The sequence below is a fragment of the Moschus berezovskii genome, chromosome 20, assembly GCF_049115385.1.
Source record: "Moschus berezovskii isolate FMDL1 chromosome 20, NW_MosBer_1.0, whole genome shotgun sequence".
NCBI lineage: Eukaryota > Metazoa > Chordata > Mammalia > Artiodactyla > Moschidae > Moschus > Moschus berezovskii.
Window position 1 is genome coordinate 19,508,114 of NC_142479.1, and position 18,746 is coordinate 19,526,859.

Consider the following 18,746-nt stretch of genomic DNA (forward strand, 5'->3'; position numbering starts at 1 on the left):
CGCTTCCATTGTGGCACTGCAGGGGGACACAGCAGCAGGTGCTTATCTCTGGGGAGCTGCTTATGGAACAGACTGCAGCTGTGCCTAGTTCTGCCCTGGTGGATCAGGCGGGAAAGACTTCAGGGGAAGTGACATGGGAGTTGGTCCTTAAAATGTAAATACAATTTAGATCAATAGAGAAAGAAACAGAAGACTCCCCAGGTAGAGGAAATACAGACTGGAGGGTGCACATCATGTTTAGTAAATAGCAAATAATACAGAGACAGCACAGAGATAGCAGATCTATAGTTTTAAAAAGACACATTGGATTATGGTTTTCTCTGAGTATGTGCCCAGTAGGGGGATTGCTGGACCATATGGTAGTTCTATTGTTAGGTTTTTAAGGAACCTCCATACTGTTCTCCATAGTGGCTCTATCAGTTTACATTGCTACCAACAGTGCAAGAGGGTTCCCTTTTCTCCACACCCTCCCCAGCGTTTATTGTTTTAGATTTTGTGATGATAGTCATTCTTACCAGTGGAAGATGATACCTCATTGTAGTTTTGGTCTGCATTTCTCTAATAATTAGTGATGTTAAGCATCTTTTCATGTGCCTCTTCGCCATCTGTATTGTCTTCCTCGCAGAAAATCATAATTAGAAAAGATACATGCCAGTGTTCATTACAGCACTATTTACGTGAAAGTGAAGTCGCTCAGACGTGTCCGACTCTTTGCGACCCCATAGACTGTAGCCTACCAGACCCCTCTGTCCATGGGATTTTCCAGGCAGTAGTACTGGAGTGGGTTGCCATTGCCTTCTAAAGCAACCTAAATGTCCAGCGACAGATGCATAGAAAAAGATGTTAATGTGTACAGTGGAACATTAGTTAAGTTGCTGAGTCGTGTCTGACTCTGTGACCCCATGGACTGCAGTACACCATGTTTCCTTGTCCATCACCCAACTCCCAGAGCTTATTCAAACTCATGTCCATAGAGGTGGTGATGCCATCCAACCATCTCATCCTGTGTCATCCCCTTTTCCTCCTACCTTCAATCTTCCCCAGCATCAGGGTCTTTTCCAATGAGTCACTTCTTTGCAGCAGGTAGCCAAAGTATTGGAGCCTCAGCATCAGTCCTTCCAATGAATATTCAGGACTGATTTCCTTTAGGATTGACTGATTTGATCTCCTCAAGAGTGTTCTCCAACACCACAGTTCAAAAACATCAATTCTTTGGTGCTCAGCTTTCTTTGTGGTCCAACTCTCACATCCATACATGACTACTGAAAAAACCATAGCTTTGACTATACTGACCTTTGTCGACAAAGTAATATCTCTGCTTTTTAATATGCTGTCTAGGTTGGTCATTGCTTTTCTTCCAAGGAGCAAGCATGTTTGAATTTCATGGCTGCAGTCACCATCTGCAGTGATTTTTGAGCCCCCCAAAATAAAGTCTCTGTTTCCACTGTTTCCCCGTCTATTTGCCATGAACTGATGGGACTAAATGCCATGATCTTAGTTTTCTGAATGTTGAGTTTTAAGCCAACTTTTTCACTCTCTTCTTTCACCTCATCAATAGGCTCTGTAGTTCCTCTTCGTTTTCTGCCACTAGACTGTCGTCATCTGCATATCTGAGATTATTGATGTTTCTCCCTGCAGTCTTGATTCCAGCTTATGCTTCATCCAGTTCGGCATTTTGCATGATGAATTCCTGGTGGCTCAGAGCTTAAAGCGTCTGCCTCCAATGCGGGAGACCCAGGTTTGATCCCTAGGTTGGGAAGATCCCTGGAGAAGGAAATGGCAACCCACTCCAGTACTCTTGCCTGGAGAATCCCACGGACGGAGGAGCCTGGTAGGCAACAGTCCATGGGGTCACAAAGAGTCGGACACGACTGAGTGACTTCACTTCACTTTCACTTCACTCTGAGTATAAGTTAAATAAACAGGGTGACAATATACAGCCTTGACGTACACCTTTCCAAATTTTGAACCAGTCTGTTGTTCCATGGTCAGTTCTAATTATTGCTTCTTGACCTGCATACAGGTTTCTCAGGAGGCAGATAAGATGGTCTGGTATTCCCATCTCTTGAAGAATTTTCCACAGTGTATTGTGATCCACACAGTTAAAGGTTTTAGTATAGTCAGTGAAGCAGAAGTGGATGTTTTTCTGGAATTCTTTTGCTTTTTCTATGATCCAATGGGTGTTGGCAATTTGATCTCTGCTGCTTCTGCCTTTTCTAAATCCAGCTTGAACATCTGGAAGTTCATGGTTCACATACTGTTGAAGCCTGGCTTGGAGAATTTTAAGCATTACTTCACTAGTGTGTGATATGAGTGCAATTGTGTGGTAGTTTGAACATTCTTTACCATTGCCTTTCTTTGGGATTGGAATGAAAACAAACCTTTTCCAGTCCTGTGGCCTCTGATGAGTTTTCCAAATTTGCTGGCATGTTGAGTGCAGCACTTTCACAGCATCCTCTTTTAGGATTTGAAATAGTTTAGCTGGAATCCCATCACCTCCACTAGCTTTGTTCATAGTGATGCTTCCTAAGGCCCAGTTGACTTCACATTCCAGAATGTCTGGCTCTAGGTGAGTGATCACACCATCGTGTTTATCTGGGTCATGAAAATCTTTTTTGTATAGTTCTTCTGTGTATTCTTGCCACCTCTTCTTAATTGCTTCTGCTTCTATTAGGTCCCATACCTTTTCTGTCCTTTATTGTGCCCATCTTTGCATGAAATATTCCTTTGGTATCTCTGATTTTCTTGAAGAGATCTCTAGTCTTTCCATTCTATTGTTTTCCTCTATTTCTTTGCATTGATCGCTGAGGAAGGCTTTCTTATCTCTCCTTGCTATTCTTTGGAAATCTGAATTCAGATGGATATATTTTTCCTTTTCTCCTTTGCCTTCTGCTTCTTGTATTTTTTCAGCTATTTGCAAGGCTCCTCAGAGGAGATAAAAATGCCATTTTACCTTTTTGCATTTCTTCTTCTTGGGATGGTTTTGATCACCGCATCCTGTACAGTGTTACGAACCTCCATCCATAGCTCTTCAGGCACTCTTTCTATACTCAGCCATAAAAAGGAATGATATTGGGTTATTTGTAGTGATGTGAATGGCCCTAGAGTCTGTCATACATAGTGAAGTAAGTCAGAGAGAGAAAAACAAATATTGTATATTAATGCATATATGCAGAATCTAGAAAAATGGTGCTGATGAACCTTGTAAATCCTGATTTGCAGGTCAGGAGCAGAGATACAGACATAGAGAATGGACTTGTGGACACAACAAGGGAAGGAGAGGGTGGGATGAATTGAGATTAGCATTGACATGTACACACCACCATGTGTAAAATAGCTCGCTAGTGGGAAGCTTCTGTATAACACAGGGGGCTCAGCTTGGTGCTCTGTGGTGACCTAGAGGGGTGGGATGGGGAGTGGCAATGGGGAGAGATGTCCAGGAGAGAGGGGACGTGTGTATACATGTAGCTGGTTCACTTGGCTGTACCGCAGAAACTAATACAACATTGTAAAACAGTTAAACCCCAATTTAAAATTAATAATATAGAAACACAAGAAAAAAATAATAAAAAGAAAAAATACTGGGAATAATGTGGAAATCGGTAAGAAACCTGCACTCTGACAAAACAGAGGGAATCTTAGGAGGAGGACTGCGTGCCTCCTCACCATGACTCAGCACCTTCCTCACCGTGACTCAGCATCTCCAGACCATGACTCAGTACTTTCCCAGTTCAGAGACAGTTTAGAAGTAGTATTGATCAAGACTTGGCAACTGATTGCTATTAGGAGAAGCGGGAAAAAAACTTGACTACAATATTTCTAGTTTTTATGACAGGATGTGTGAAAATGACATTAACCAAAATAAGTAAAATAGGGTTTCATGTTTGAATAGGAAGAAAATGCGTTAATATTTGGGGAATATCAACCTTTAGTCTGTGACCCACTGAACAAGAAGTCAGAAATGCAAGCTATTGCTCAGGGAGAAGACCAAGTGCAGCTCGGTTGAGGAACCCAGGCTGGATTGGGAAGTAAGATAAACTGAGCAGGGACCAATAGCCTAACGGAGACTGAAAAAGCTGAGAACCTGAGAAGTGCTGGAAGTAGCAAGCAAATATAAGGAGAACACAGGACTGGAAAGCCTGGGTGTAGAGCAGAGCTGTTTGGATGTAGCGTATTAACCAGATATGGAAAGTGAAATTTTGTCTTAAAGAATCAGCCTTTAAACTGAAGCTTTATCTTTGGAAACATCTCTGGATAGCATAAAATAGCTTATGCAAAAAGTAAATGACTCAATTTTCATAAAGAACATAAAGACTAAGATTTATACATTTATTAAATGACACAGGCATGGATGGACGCATAATCTGTTGTTTATCCTTTTCCACAGGAATTCACAATGAACAACTATTTTTCTATTGGACCTGATGCTCTCATGGCCCTCAATTTTCACGCTCATCGTGAGAAGGCCCCATCTCTGTTTTCTAGCAGAATTCTTAATAAGGTGTGTTGGATAAAATAACATTTCCTGCTTATCACCTAAGGTACAGTAAAAATCAATAGTTCAATTATACCTAGCACCCTTTCAACTAGATTGAGATAGAACTAACTTAAGGAAACATTTGCCTGCTCCATTTTGTGTAAGACTATCAAATTAGATCCTTAAATGTATTTTATTAAAGTATTTTATAACCATGACAAAATTTTTTAACTCAGAGTTGCAATGTTTTAGAGCATATTTTGCTTAGATGACTACTAAATGGAATATATGATAGCTTATCTTACCTAAATGGCAACTAGAATTGGAAGTAAATTTAGGCAGGATAAATTTTCGATGAAGTCATTAGTGGAAAAATAGATTCCATAGGTCTGAAAAAACTCTAAAAGGCAAATGAGGTAATAAAAGGAGCAGTTTGTTTACCACAGTTTTAACTGAGATCGTCTCTGGTTTCTAGTACAATTGATTCCTTTGGTGGAACATTTGTCTTGGAATTTTTTTTAATGACTTTTGGTGATTGAGCAACAGGATGTGACAAATAGATGCTGGTTCTGTTTTACAATTATCTGTTCCTGGTTCTGTTTTACAAATATTGAAATTTACAAATAGATTCCTTTTATTAATGTAGTTACCAACACAGTAGTATTGCTGTTTATACAGTATGGTGTTTAGCATCTCAATGCTTCCATCAACCTTTCTGTATTCAAAAGTAATTATAAAATGTTTGCTAGATTTGCCTGTATTACTTTCATTAAGTAATGTTAAGTTCTAGGAAAAGGTGAAATTTTCTTTATAAGGTGTAGCTTTTTGGATAAACTGGGAAAAAACACCATTTAAGCACAAACCACCTGATCCTACATTCCCCTGAGAAAACAGGCTGAACTCTGTAATAACAGTGGTGCCTTCTCCCATCAGTCTCTAGTCCACTCTGTGGATACACGACTCAGTCGCCATAGCAGGGAGCTTTGGTTCAGTGTCTTTTTCTAGCTTACAGGGCTTGTTAGATTGCTTTCATATCATATTTTCTGTCCATTTCTCATAGGCTGTTTACTTATTTTACGGAACCAAAGATTGTTTAGTGCAAGAATGTAAAGATTTGAATAAAAAAGTTGAGGTAAGCTTTTAAATTTTTAAGTGGTCTCTGGACTATGAACTTTTTTTAAACAAAAATGCTGAATTTTCTATTAACATGTTTCAATAACACATATGGAGTATTTATTGTGCACCAGACACTTCTAAGTGCTTTATACACATTTTCCCACTAAATGTTCACCACAGCCTGTAAGGGAGATACTACTATATTCCCATCACTTATGAATCTGTTTGAAATTAAATAACTTGCCCAGGTTCACAGAGTGCCCACGGTGCAGGTAACCAGCATTTGAACCCAGGTTTATGTAACTCCAGAGTCTGTTTAACACTTACACTGAACAGCGTCTGTTCATGCATGATGACCAGTGTGAAGCTGTCTGACAAAAGTCATGGACTCTCAGAGGAAGATGAAGCCCAAAGTTTAATTCCTGTTATGGTTGTGATGTATCTCTGTTATGTGCCGTGCAGCATGGCCAAAAAAATGTAAGGGAAGAGCCAAACAATAAACAACTTAGGCAAAGAGTGGAAAATGAGCAGAGAGGGAGGAACCTGACTGCACACTCAGCTCAGAAAGCTGCTGCAGTCAAACAGACTCTGAGCTCACAGCACAGGGGGAGTGATGAGGTTGGCCGTGAAGAATGTTCCCTTCTGCTTTATCCTATTTCCTTCTTCCTGGACTTTGATTACTTGGGTAGAGTGAAGCGTATAAGGTAGCACATTTTTTTGTCTAATCGTCTGTTTATACAAGAGTCACCTGTGAAACCACCCATTAAATGCCAGGCACAGTTTTAGGTACTAGACATACAGTGACAAATCTCTCACTGTCATTAAGTTTGCAGTCTGGAGAGAAGAAAGACATTTAAACCACATTGTAATATGGCATAAGAAATAATATAAGAAAAATATGCAGTCTTAGAGGAATTAAATACACAGAAGAACTGTACAAAAAAGATCGTAATAACCCAGATAACCACAATGGTGTGATCACTCATCTAGAGCCAGACATCCTGGAATGCGATATCAAGTGGGCCTTACAATGTGAACAAAACTAGTGGAGGTGATGGAATTCCGGTTGAACTTTTTCAAATCCTAAAAGATGATGCTGTGAAAGTGCTGCACTCAATATGGCAGCAAATTTGGAAAACTCAGCACTGACCACAGGACTGGAAAAGGTCAGTTTTCATTCCAATCCCAAAGAAGGGCAATGCCAAAGAATGTTCAGACTACCGCACAATTGCACTCATCTCACATGCTACCAAAAAAATGCTTAAAATTCTCCAAGCCAGATTTCAACAGTATGTGAACCGTGAACCGTTCAGGCTGGATTTAGAAAAGGCAGAAGAAGCAGAGATCAAATTGCCAACATCCATTGGATCATAGAAAAAGCAAGAGAGTTCCAGGAAAACGTTTACTTCTGCTTTATTGACTATACTAAAGCCTTTAACTGTGTGGATCACAACAAACTGTGGAAAATTCTTCAAGAGATGGGAACACCAGACCACCTTACCTGCCTCCTGAGAAGTATGTATGCAGGTCAGGAAGCAACAATTAGAACTGGACATGGAACAACAGACTGGTTCCAAATTGGGAAAGGAGTACATCAAGGCTGTGTATTGTCACCCTGTTTATTTACCTTATATGCAGAATACATCATGCAAAATGCCAAACTGGATGAAGCACAAGCTGGAATCAAGATTCCTGGGAGAAATATCAATAACTTCAGATGTGCAGATGACACCCCACTTACGGCAGAAAGTGAAGAAAAACTAAAGAGCCTCTTGATAAAAGTGAAGGAGGAGAGTGAAAAAGTTGGCTTAAAACTCAACATTCAGAAAACTAAGATCATGGCAGCTAGTCCCATCACTTCGTGGCAAATAGATGGGGAAACAGTTGAAACAGACTTTATTTTGAGGGGCTCAAAAATCACTGCAGATGGTGACTGCAGCCATGAAATTAAAAGACACTTGCTCCTTGGAAGAAAAGCGATGACCAACCTAGACAGCATATTAAAAAGCAGAGACATTAATTTTGCCAACAAAGGTCCATCTAGTCAAAGCTATGGTTTTTCCAATAGTCATGTATGGATGTCAGACTATAAAGAAAGCTGAACGCTGAAGAATTGATGCTTTTGAACTGTGATGTTGGAGAAGATTCTTGAAAGTCCCTTGGACAGCAAGGAGATCCAACCAGTCCATCCTAAAGGAAATCAATCCTGAATATTCATTGGAAGGACTGATGCTGAAGCTGAAACTCCAATTCTTTGGCCACTTGATGCGAAGAACTGACTCATTGGAAAAGACCCTGATGCTGAGAAAGACTGAAGGCAGGAGGAGAAGGGGACAACAGAGGATGAGATGGTTAGATGGTATCACCGACTCATTGAACTTGAGTTTGATCAAGCTCCGGGAGTAGGTGATGGACAGGGAAGCCTGGTGTGGTGCAGTCCATGGGCTCGCAAAGAGTTGGACATGACTGAGCAACTGAACTGAACTGAACATAACCCACAGACTGGAAACTGCTAGGGAAAGTGACTGACGAAGTCTTTCTGGAAGAAGTTACAAACTGTAATCTGCAAATTAAAATTTAGCTAAATGAAGGAGATAAACATTATTCTGGGCTAAGAACAACATGGGCAAAGGCCCAGAGGCAGGAGAGAACATAGCATATTTGAGTGTGTTCAAGCTGGAGTGTATCCTGCAGGAGAGACAGTGGCCAAGAGCTGAGGCTGGAGAACTAGACAGAGGCCAAGGTCACAGAGAAACTGGTGACTTGTTAAGGCACTTGGAGTTCATCATGAACAGAGTCTAGCCATTGAAGGGACGTAACTGGGATAAGTGTCAGTCTAACCAGCCTTTGAGAGGTGAGTAAGAGGAGAGCAGAGCTAGAGAAACGGTGGCTGCTGAGAAAGGGTGCGGTCAGGAATGACGGCGAGGGACGGAGACTTAGAAGTAGCATCGGTTGTTTTTAGTGCTTAATTGTTGTGGAAGGTGAAGAGACAGAAGTCAAAGATAATTTCCAGGTTTCTAGTTAGGGGGGTGAAGACAGCTGGTGCTAACCTTTCCTGGTAAAGTAGATGGCAGAGAAGATGCTTAAATCAGCTTTATGGATGAGAGTTTTAGGAGCCACAGTCAGTGGGAAATGTTTTGTGGGCAGTTGGATATACAGATCTAGCCCAGTTCACTTTCCTGGGCCAACAAAAAGTAGAGCCATCAGCACAGAGATGGCAATTAGCAAGACAGAGGTGGCGCAGATTTCAATCCAGAGTGTGTAGAGAGGAGAAGGTAGCCCAGTACATATCTGTGTGAAATGCCTTCAGTGTAAGGCTGGGAGTGGAGCTCTCAGCAGTGGCAGAAGGGCGCCCAGAGAGCAAAGGAAGAATATTTCAGGGAAAGAGGAAGGGGTTGGCAGTGTGAGTTACTGTTAAAATAGCAAGTTAGATAAAGCCTGAAAAAATAATGGGATGTAAGTGAAAGGATGTCTTTGATTTTAAAAAATTCACTGTTACGATTCATTTATTACAATAAACATTGAACAAATGAGAAAGGCTAAATTACCTGGGTAGGAAGCAGTCTTCCTACCAGCTCTCACATGTATGTGAAAGTGGATAGGATTCTGAGTGGCTGTGTCTGAAAGTAGTGTGCCCTAAAGTAACTTACTCCTTGTATTTCTTTAAAGCTGGAGCTGGATGGTGAGCGAGTAGAACTGCCGAATTTGGAAGGCATTATCGTTCTGAATATCGGCTACTGGGGTGGTGGCTGCAGACTGTGGGAAGGGATGGGAGACGAGACTTACCCTCTAGCCAGGTATGTACATTTGCAAGTGGCTTTTTATGTCACTGGTTTCTTTAAAGCAGTCTGTTCTTTGTAGACTTTTAACATTTTTACCACAGATTTTCTTTTTTGTATACCTCATTACTGTCAATTATTAATAAGCTGATGGTCCACCTATGCTGAAAAATAATTTTCCTATTGTGGCTGGTTTTATTTTACTGCATCACATAATCCATGTTTCCTTTGTCCAATTTTAGGCATGATGACGGTTTATTGGAAGTCGTTGGAGTATATGGGTCTTTCCACTGTGCTCAGATTCAAGTGAAACTGGCAAATCCTTTTCGAATAGGACAAGCACATACAGTGCGAGTAGGTGAAATATTGCTGCAATGGACTAATTTGTCCCATTTCTAAGCCATTGAGGTTTAGAAGATAATATACTATAGCCTTCCCTAAACCAAAATGTGGTTTACAACCCATGCTATCAGAGATCCTCTACCCGGGCTGAATAGGATGGGGAAAGACAGGAAATACAGCCCTCAGTCCAGTTGAAGAAGTAAAGTGTTCAATGAAAAAGAATCCCTTAAACAGTTGAAGAATGAAATATATTCAGATTAATTTTCTAAGAGTGCAGTGCTAAGAAATGTCCCTAAGAAGGGTTAAAGGACTCAAGATGTTATTAAGGAAGATTTTTCTGAGCTCTTTGGGGATTAACTATTTTCTCATTTTTACCTATAATTCTAGCTGATCTTGAAGTGCTCGATGATGCCAATGCAGGTCGATGGGGAGCCGTGGGCCCAGGGGCCCTGCACTGTCACCATAACCCACAAGACACACGCACTGATGTTGTATTTCTCTGGAGAACAAACGGATGACGACGTCTCTAGTACTTCAGATCAAGAGGATACAAAAGAAACTGAGTAGATGGAGGAGGACATGAGGACTTAGTGTAGAATCCTTGCAAACTAGACACCCATTCACCCAGAAGAGAGCTGCCAGCCAGCTTAGTCTTCATTTCAGCAGCAGCAGAGTGGGTACATTTATGTAATAGCATTCCAAAAACAGCCAGACCTCCGGTTGTTTGCAGACGCCTGGTCTGTCTGCAGTAAACACTTTGAGCGAACAGCACTAGCGAAAAGTCTCAGAACGCTCCACAGAGGCTCTGTGTCTGCGGCTAGGCTCGCTGACGTGTGCGCTCCCTCCTGTCCCTCATTCTTGAACCACACGGTGATTGGACACGTATTCCCAGCAGGGTGTGGGTGGAAAATCATTGCCATTTTAAGGTTGGATGTAATGACACTCTAACATTTAAAAATGACTTGCTCTTTTAAAAGGAGATGGTTGGTGTCAAACCAGCGTGGTTCATGCTGGGCATCCTCCTGCAGCACGCCTCTTAAGACTTCTTGCAACCCAGCACCAAGTGGACACATAAATATCTATTTCCAGGAAACCCTAAAAGGAGAAATGCAAAAGAAAGGCAACGGTCAGACTTTCTGTTTTAAATTTTATTTTAAGGACACTTTCAGTCTCCTACTGTTGTTTGGTTAACTGTTAATAACCAAGTTGAGCTGAAATCCGCCATCTTGTTATACTCCAGTATAGCCGAAAGGGAACCACCTAGGCGAATTTTAAAAATCAACATTCAGAGCACTTTGCATTGAAAGTTACAAGTTTCAGGACTTCCCTGGCATTCTAGTGGTTAAGACTCCATGCTTCCACTGCAGAGGGTATGGGGTTCAATCCCAGGTCAGGGAACTAAGATCCCACGTGCCGAGTGGCAGTCAAAAAAAAAGTTACAAGCTTCAAATCGGACTGCTCACCAGCTTCTCTTTTGATTAAAAGACAGTGTCGACAATTCAAAAAAAATGTACTAAGGAAAATTTACCAGTCAGATTAATTGCTCAAAACAAGTTCAGTATTGATTGATACATTTTAAAAATTTGGTGGTCTTGTAGTATTTTGAAATACAGGAGTATATCCAAAGTACTTAACAGAATTTTCCCTTGGGGAAATGGATATAGAATCCTCTGCTAAAATGTTTATTTCATATTTATTTTAAAATGAGAGATATATTTTTTTTACTTATTTATTTTCTTCACTGTGGTATACTTGTGTTTAGTGTTTACAATACACTGCTTTATTTAATAAGTTAAATTGATCATAAATTCTGCTACTCACAGATAGAAATGTAGCCTAATAATTAAAACCTATAATTTAATTCTTCAGATAGATATATATCTGGATACTCTCATTCTTCAGAAATATTCCAAGGGTGCTCCTCTGCTGCTCCCCAACCTGCTCCATCAGGTTCCACAGCAAAGCTGCCCCAGGGGGCCTCCAGGCTGGTATTTTTAGGACAGATGGCCCATTTGTGGATTTGGTGGTCTTTTATGCCATTAAGCTCTGAAGAATTAGACTGTATCTTCCACCAAACACCACTGAAGTGAAGTGAAGTCGCTCAGTCATGTCCAACTCTTTGCGAACCCATGGACCTGCACCAGGCTCTTCTGTCCATAGCATTTTCTAGGCAAGAGTACTGAAGTGGGTTGCTATTTCCTTCTCCAGGGAATCTTCCCGACCCAGGGATCGAACCCAGGTCCTCCCATATTGTAGACAGACACTTTACCATCTGAGCCACCAGGGAAGTCCAAAGCTCCCCTTAAAGATCTGTTAATGAATCTGTCATCTATTATGAGTTGCCAGAAACTTAAATTTCAGTCACCTTCAGGCCCAGGCCATGTTTTGAAGGAACTACTAAGAAATGTATACAGTAGTAGTCAGTTACATTAGAATGCTTTTATTTTGCTTGAATTAATCTCTTCCAGATCTCAATGTGAGCAGCTAAATTCTAGTATTGTAAGATTTTGTGAGAAGATCTGTTTTCACCTTACTCACACACCATTCACAGTAGTTACCTGTGGTGGTGGTTGGGAGAGTCTGCAGATTTTCTTTCATGGTCTGATCATGTTTTGAGTATAATGAGCTTCATTCTTTAATTTGTGATCAAAATTGTTACTGATATCACATTTTACTGTTAGATTCATTTTGCTTTAGGCTATATTTTATCTATAATTCATAGTGCTAATTACAGAATAATCAAAGTAAATAGGTAATGGGGGTATCAGAATTAAAATAATCAAAATAACTATATAGTTTTTTTTAATTTTTAAAACTGTATTCTAGCTATAATGTTACATTGGATTTAGAACAGAGTCATATAAAACACCCTCATTTACTTAAAATCAAACTGGTCTTTCATTTTCATAATCCACTGAAATTTGACCTTCACGAAGTTTATCTGTTAAACTTATTCACTCATTCAGACTTAATTTTTTTAGGAAAGTTACTTCAGAATATCATATCATAAAACATATTTTAGAAAAATTCTCTAACTTTTTAGGCACATTTACCCAGCATTTCAAATAAATGTATAGGCATGTACCTTGTTTTAAATAAATAAAATTTATAAGATTCATGTTTGCAAGTTATATATTAGGGTAGCAATTGTTGACATTAACAGAGAGTCCACACTTTACAAAAAATGATTTGCCGTAGAATTTTTCTGTTCCATTTTAAACTATTCTGATTTAAAAATAATAGTAACTTCTAAATTCTCAGGAAGAAATACGTGAAGTAAAGCTTGTATTCCTGTCTGTTTTCAGATTTCTCCTTTTTTTGTTCTAATACAATTCCTAGCTCCTTGCAATCTTAGTAGCTTAAATACTGAATCCCTGGCAGCTTCTTAAGGATCCCATAAGTAGATGATGAGAATTTTCATTGCTTTTTTTTGTTTAATGGAAATCAGACTGACGTGTTGTAACATACAAGCTGTCTAACGGTAAGATTACATGATCTTAAAGGTGTTTTCAGTTTTCTGCAACTGTTAGCTGTGAACCCTTATTGTATAGCTAACGTTTATAAAAATTTATAGTCAAAATTATTTATTTTTTTTTAGGATGTGTCAAAAACGTGTAGTATTTGCTTTTTGAAATATGTTTGCCTACCTAGAGTTGGAAAATATACTGTGACTCAGAAATTGTAAATGGTCCTTTTTGCTGTAAAAATGAATATTACCAGCATGTCAAAAGAAAAATAGTGTGCATTTGTAATATAAAGTAAAATTGTACTTAATGTAGATTATGGAATTTTAAATTTGCACTGACCAGAAAATTTAAAGGTGATATTAATTTACAGATACATGTGGATCTGAATACGTAATTTGTACTTGTTCAGCCAAAAAGGTCAATAGAATGGGTGATAATTTTATGTGGTTTTCCCTCAAGCTGATAATACTGAAATAAAAACCAGCACTTTATATTCAGACTTTTTTAAAAAAAAATTCTACCTAATTTGGGATAGGAATGTAGGTAGAGGTAGATTTATTAAAAATTTCTAGAAATTTAAATAGGAAAAATAGTGTTGTTACTCTATCTCAATCTGAATGAAGGTCTGTTCTCAGCAACAAGACAGAAGAGGTTGTTTTGGTTTTGCCTTTTAAAAGTATATCTCTGCATTTCTTGGATTTTCCTTTGGAGGCTTGTCTCCTGTTTCTCAGAATATGCTCTGCAGGCTGTCTGTAGTATCAGAATCACCGTGGGAGCTGGTTGACAGTGTGGCTGCCTGAGCCCAGGAACCAGCCCTTGACTTCAGGAAGCAGGGTCTCTGGAGATACAGGACATCTGCACCTCTGGTGCTTCTGATGCAATTGAAACGTTAAAATTAGTCATCTGTACTGCCTGTGTTCACCCGGGGCTTTTGCCCGATAGATACCATGCCGAAAATTTGAATTAATTAGATATTCTTAAATTGTTTTTCCTTTAAAGGAACTCTGAAAAACTTGTTCATATCCTATCCAAATTGATGAGCTGTATTACATAAAATTTGGTAGCCCCAGGTTTTCCTGTGGAGCTGTGTGGGTTTGGGGCTGTGATCTGTGGAGTCCTTGAGGACATGTGGTGCCTCAGGGCTGGTGGAATGGACCCCTGGAGGGCCCCTGCTTTCTCCCCATGCTGGGGTGCTGCTTCAGATCAGATTGCAGTACACAAAGCACTTCCTTTTTAAAAAAAAATTCCACAATTTTCTTTCAAAGAGTTTGGAAGCCATTATAATGACTCTGTCACCTGGTTAATTTTCTACTGATTTTTACATTAGAGTATTTTGGATGTCTTGGTTGCTGTTTGGAATATGGCCACTTGGCTACTTCTCACATTTTGAAGGCATTTTGTTGAATAGTAAAGCACTGACTTAGCCTCTGTTCCTCATACTTCTAATTTTAGTAAAGTATAGAAATGGTCATGTATTTAATTCATCTTAGTTTTGTAAATACACACACATGTACCCTCATGACCCTGACAGTGCAGTCCGTGCATGAGGCTCACAGGTTTCAAAAAGGTGTATTCTAAGTTTCTGGAGAAAGAATCAAAAAATGTCACCCTCTAATATGGACGTTCCCAAAACTTAATGATTGAGGTTAGTCATCTACAGAAATGTCTGCAGAAAATGTCACCTAAAGGCTATAAATTTAAGTGTACTGCTGATGGCAGACCTAGGACACTTCCTCTGTCTCTGCAAACATGCCCCACGCCACTTCACCGCTAAAGGGAAATGTCAAAGCAGAATGTGCTTTACAAGGTCAACTACAGGAAGTCACCATCTCGTGGTGCTTTTTGATGACTGACCCAAAACGTGGAAGAGAGCTGGCAAGTTAGGTTGCTTTCCTTATTGTTCTAACGTCCAGGCAAAGGGACTTCCTGATCAGATGAGGAGCCTGGGCTATCTGAGCAAATTCCTACAGTAAGGAAGGGCACTTTGTGTACTTGGGTGACAGCTCATGAGAACACTTGTTCTTAGTACTCCCGTTCTGGGCACTGCCAGCACTCTCCAATTTGATCAACTTGAATGAGCCCGACAGATAAACTGAAACTCTGATCTTAATTCTGTTTTATGCAAGTTTACAGCAGCCAGATCCTTGGCCCTGATCACTTGCAGGTGAACTGCCTGAACTGGCTCTTGTGAACCCACAGTGTCAAGGATGACCAGCTCAAGGAGCCAGCTGGCTCTGTGTACTTTCTGCCCCCTTGGCCTCCGTACTGTGTCCCTATCCCGAATCACCCTGTGTTAATTGCTTTCGTTGTGTGGGGTCTATAATGTGGTCAATGCTTAACAGAGAAACGTGAATTAAAGCATTTGATGTTGAAGATGTTTGCTTGTTTTTTAATAAAATGTGAAGCACAGCATTTGAAAAGTGATTCTGTTGTTTTTTGATACAACAATGAGAAAAAGAGGTTTGAGTTAGTTTCACAGAAGATGGCACTTGTACAGCAGGGCAGAGATTACAGTGTGCGACAAGTTCGGGGTCAGATCTGCTTGATTGGATAAAAAGATACACACGGACTGACTCAGGGCAGAGTAGAGCAGTAAAGGAAGTCAAATAAGGTAAATTCGTCTCATTTTCAGCTGATACAGTGGAAGAAGTAGAGAATTTATTTGCAGTATCTAGGTTGAAAACTCGGCCTCTGCCACTGTTTAGGCAAGTTACTTGTTCTGCCTGAGCCCCGCTGTGAAAGTGGGAGATACGTCAACATAGAGGCTGCAGATTCAACTGCTTAGAGGAAAGAGGCAGGTCATGAAGGTGAGGGTGGTGGGACTGTACAAACTCGAGCACTGACCACAGAGGAGCAGGCCCAATGAGTGCAGAACTCATCCTTCTAGAAAAGGTAGAAATGTGGGCTTTTTACGTTAACTGTAATTTTAAAATGGGCTGGCCAGGGACCTATTGTGTGGCACACAGAACTCTGCTCAATGTTATGTGGCAGCCTGGATGGGAGGGAGGCTCGGGGGAGAACAGATAAAAGTATACGTATAGCTGCTGCTGCTGCTGCTGCTGCTAAGTCACTTTAGTCGTGTCCGACTCTGTGTGACCACATAGACGGAAGCCCACCAGGCTCCCCTGTCCCTGGGATTCTCCAGGCAAGAACACTGGAGTGGGTTGCCATTTCCTTCTCCAATGTGTGAAAGTGGAAAGTGAAAAGTGAACGTGAAGTCGCTCAGTCGTGTCCGACCCTTAGCGATCCCACGGACTGCAGCCTACCAGGCTCCTCCATCCATGGGATTTTCTAGGCAAGAGTACTGGAGTGGCTCGCCATTGCCTTCTCCGTACGTATAGCTGAGTCCTCTGCTATTCACCTGAAACTGTCACAACATTGTCCATCGGCTATATCCCAGTACAAAATAAAAAGTTAAAAAAATAATAAAATATGGGTTGGCAACTAATTACCCATAGCCTCCCACTGACTTATATGATGATTATATTAGGGGGAAAAGTGAAAGTATACACCTGGCAGAAATTTGCATTTCCTTCCACTTGAATTTTTTAATTTTTTTTTTCCTGCACCCTGACCAGGGATGTGGTCTGAGCCCCCTGCACTGGAAATAAAGTATTAACCACTGGACCACCAGGGAAGTCCCCATTTGAATTTTTATAAAGCTTTACGGTTTAACAACTGATCTGGCTTTCACATGACATTTTGTGGCAAATAACATTTTTATTCATTTCATTAGAGGAAGGAGATTCTACAGTCCAGCTGAAGCTGTCATCTTTACAAAAATTCCATTTTTACAATTTTCTGAAAATAACTTAAAACTCATTGCTCATTTGCCTTTTTTGTGAACAATGCCAATCATAATGCACATTTTCTGGATCAAAGATTTTAAACACGAGTTCTGTTAGACTTACAGGAGTTCATAAGGAAGCCTCTCTATTAAGAAACTAGCCCCTGACGTTTTCACCTTCTTTCATGAACTTCCGGCTGTATCACCCAGCTTGTAGGATCTCGGTTTCGCAACCAGGGACTGAGTCCAGGCCACGGCAGAGAAGGCACCGAGTCCGGACTGAAGCCATGCATCTCGGGTTTGGACTTGAGCCCTGTGGCCAGGACTGGGGCCCAGCCAAACCCCTGCTCAGGCCTGGAACCGGCGGTCTTTTTTCCGCTGCGTCCGGTCCTAGCTGCAGCGTGAGGGCTCTTGGCTGTGGTATCTGGGCTTTCTGGGCGGGCCTCTCAGGCTCAGTTAGTCATGGCCTAGCAGTCACAGGCTTGGTTGCCCCAAGGATCTCAGTTCCACAACCAGGGCTCAAACCCACAGGCCCCTGCATTGGATGGCAAATTCTTAAACACTGGACCACCAGGGAAGTCTCCAAAGTCTTTTAATTAGAATCACATACCTGGTGTGATGGAACAACGGACTGGTTCCAAATTGGGAAGAGTACGTCAGGGTTGGATATTGTCACCCTGCTTATTTAACTTATATGCAGAGTACATCATGTGAAATTCCAAAGTGGATGAAGCACAAGCTGGAATCAAGACTGCCAGAAGAAATATCAATAACCTCTGATAGGCAGATGACACCACCTTTGTGGCAGAAAGCAAAGAGGAACTAAAAAGCCTCTTGATGAAGTGGAAGAGGAGAGTGAAAAAAGATAAAACTGAACATTCAAAAACACAGATCATGGCATCTGGTCCCATCACTTCCTGACAAACAGATGGGGAACAATGGAAACAGTGAGAGACTTTATTTTGGGGGCTCCAAAATCCCTGCAGATGGTGACTGCAGCCATGAAATTAAAAGACGCTCCTTGAAAGAAAAGCTATGGCCAATCTAGACAGCACGTTAAAAAACACAGACATTACCGACAAAGGTTCATCTAGTCAAAGCTATGGTTTTTCCCATGGTCATGTATGGAAGTAAGAGTTGGACTATAAAGAAAGCTGAGCGCCGAAGAATTGATGCTTTTGAAATGTGGTGTTGGAGAAGACTCTTGAGAGTCCCTTGGACTGCAAGGAGATCAAACCTAAAGGAAATCAGTCCTGAATATTCACTGGAGAGACTGATGCTGAAGCTGAAGCTCCAATACTTTGGCCATCTGATGCAAAGAACTGACTCATTGGAAAAGACTCTGATGCTGGGAAAGATTGAGGGCAGGAGAAGGGGTCAACAGAGGATGAGATGGTTGGATGGCGTCACAGACTCAGTGGACATGAGTTTGAGCAAGCTCTGGGAGTTGGTGATGGACAGGGAAGCCTGGTGTGCTGTGGTCCATGGGGTCGAAAAGAGTTGCACATGACTGAGCAACTGAACTGACTGACCTGGTGTCTGGACTTACTGAGGCCCAGGTTTTTTGTGTCTCAGAGCAGTAGGAATTCAGCAAGAGGCAAAGTGACAGGCAAGAAGTTGGGCTTCCATGGTGGCTCAGACAGCAAAGAATCTGCCTGCAATGCAGGAAACCTGCCTTCAGTCTCTGGGTCAGGAAAATCCCCTGGAGAAGGGAATGGCTACCCACCTCAGTATTTTTGCCTGGAGAATTCCATGGACAGAGGAGCCTGGCGGGCTAC

At 41.0% G+C, this 18,746-nt stretch overlaps 1 protein-coding gene across 2 annotated transcripts in view; it reads left to right on the top strand.

The window, feature by feature from the left end:
- The window catches only part of DGKE (diacylglycerol kinase epsilon), a 33,255-nt gene extending 17,584 nt beyond the window's left edge, over window positions 1–15,671 (top strand). For both annotated transcript variants that reach the window (XM_055399015.2, XM_055399025.2), the window contains exons 8-12: window positions 4,388–4,501; window positions 5,538–5,609; window positions 9,263–9,390; window positions 9,615–9,726; window positions 10,102–15,671. In XM_055399015.2, coding sequence (XP_055254990.2) covers window positions 4,388–4,501; window positions 5,538–5,609; window positions 9,263–9,390; window positions 9,615–9,726; window positions 10,102–10,281 — 606 coding nt within the window. In that variant the 3' untranslated portion in view covers window positions 10,282–15,671. The remainder of the gene's footprint in view (window positions 1–4,387; window positions 4,502–5,537; window positions 5,610–9,262; window positions 9,391–9,614; window positions 9,727–10,101) is intronic.
- The last annotated feature ends 3,075 nt before the right edge of the window (window positions 15,672–18,746 follow it).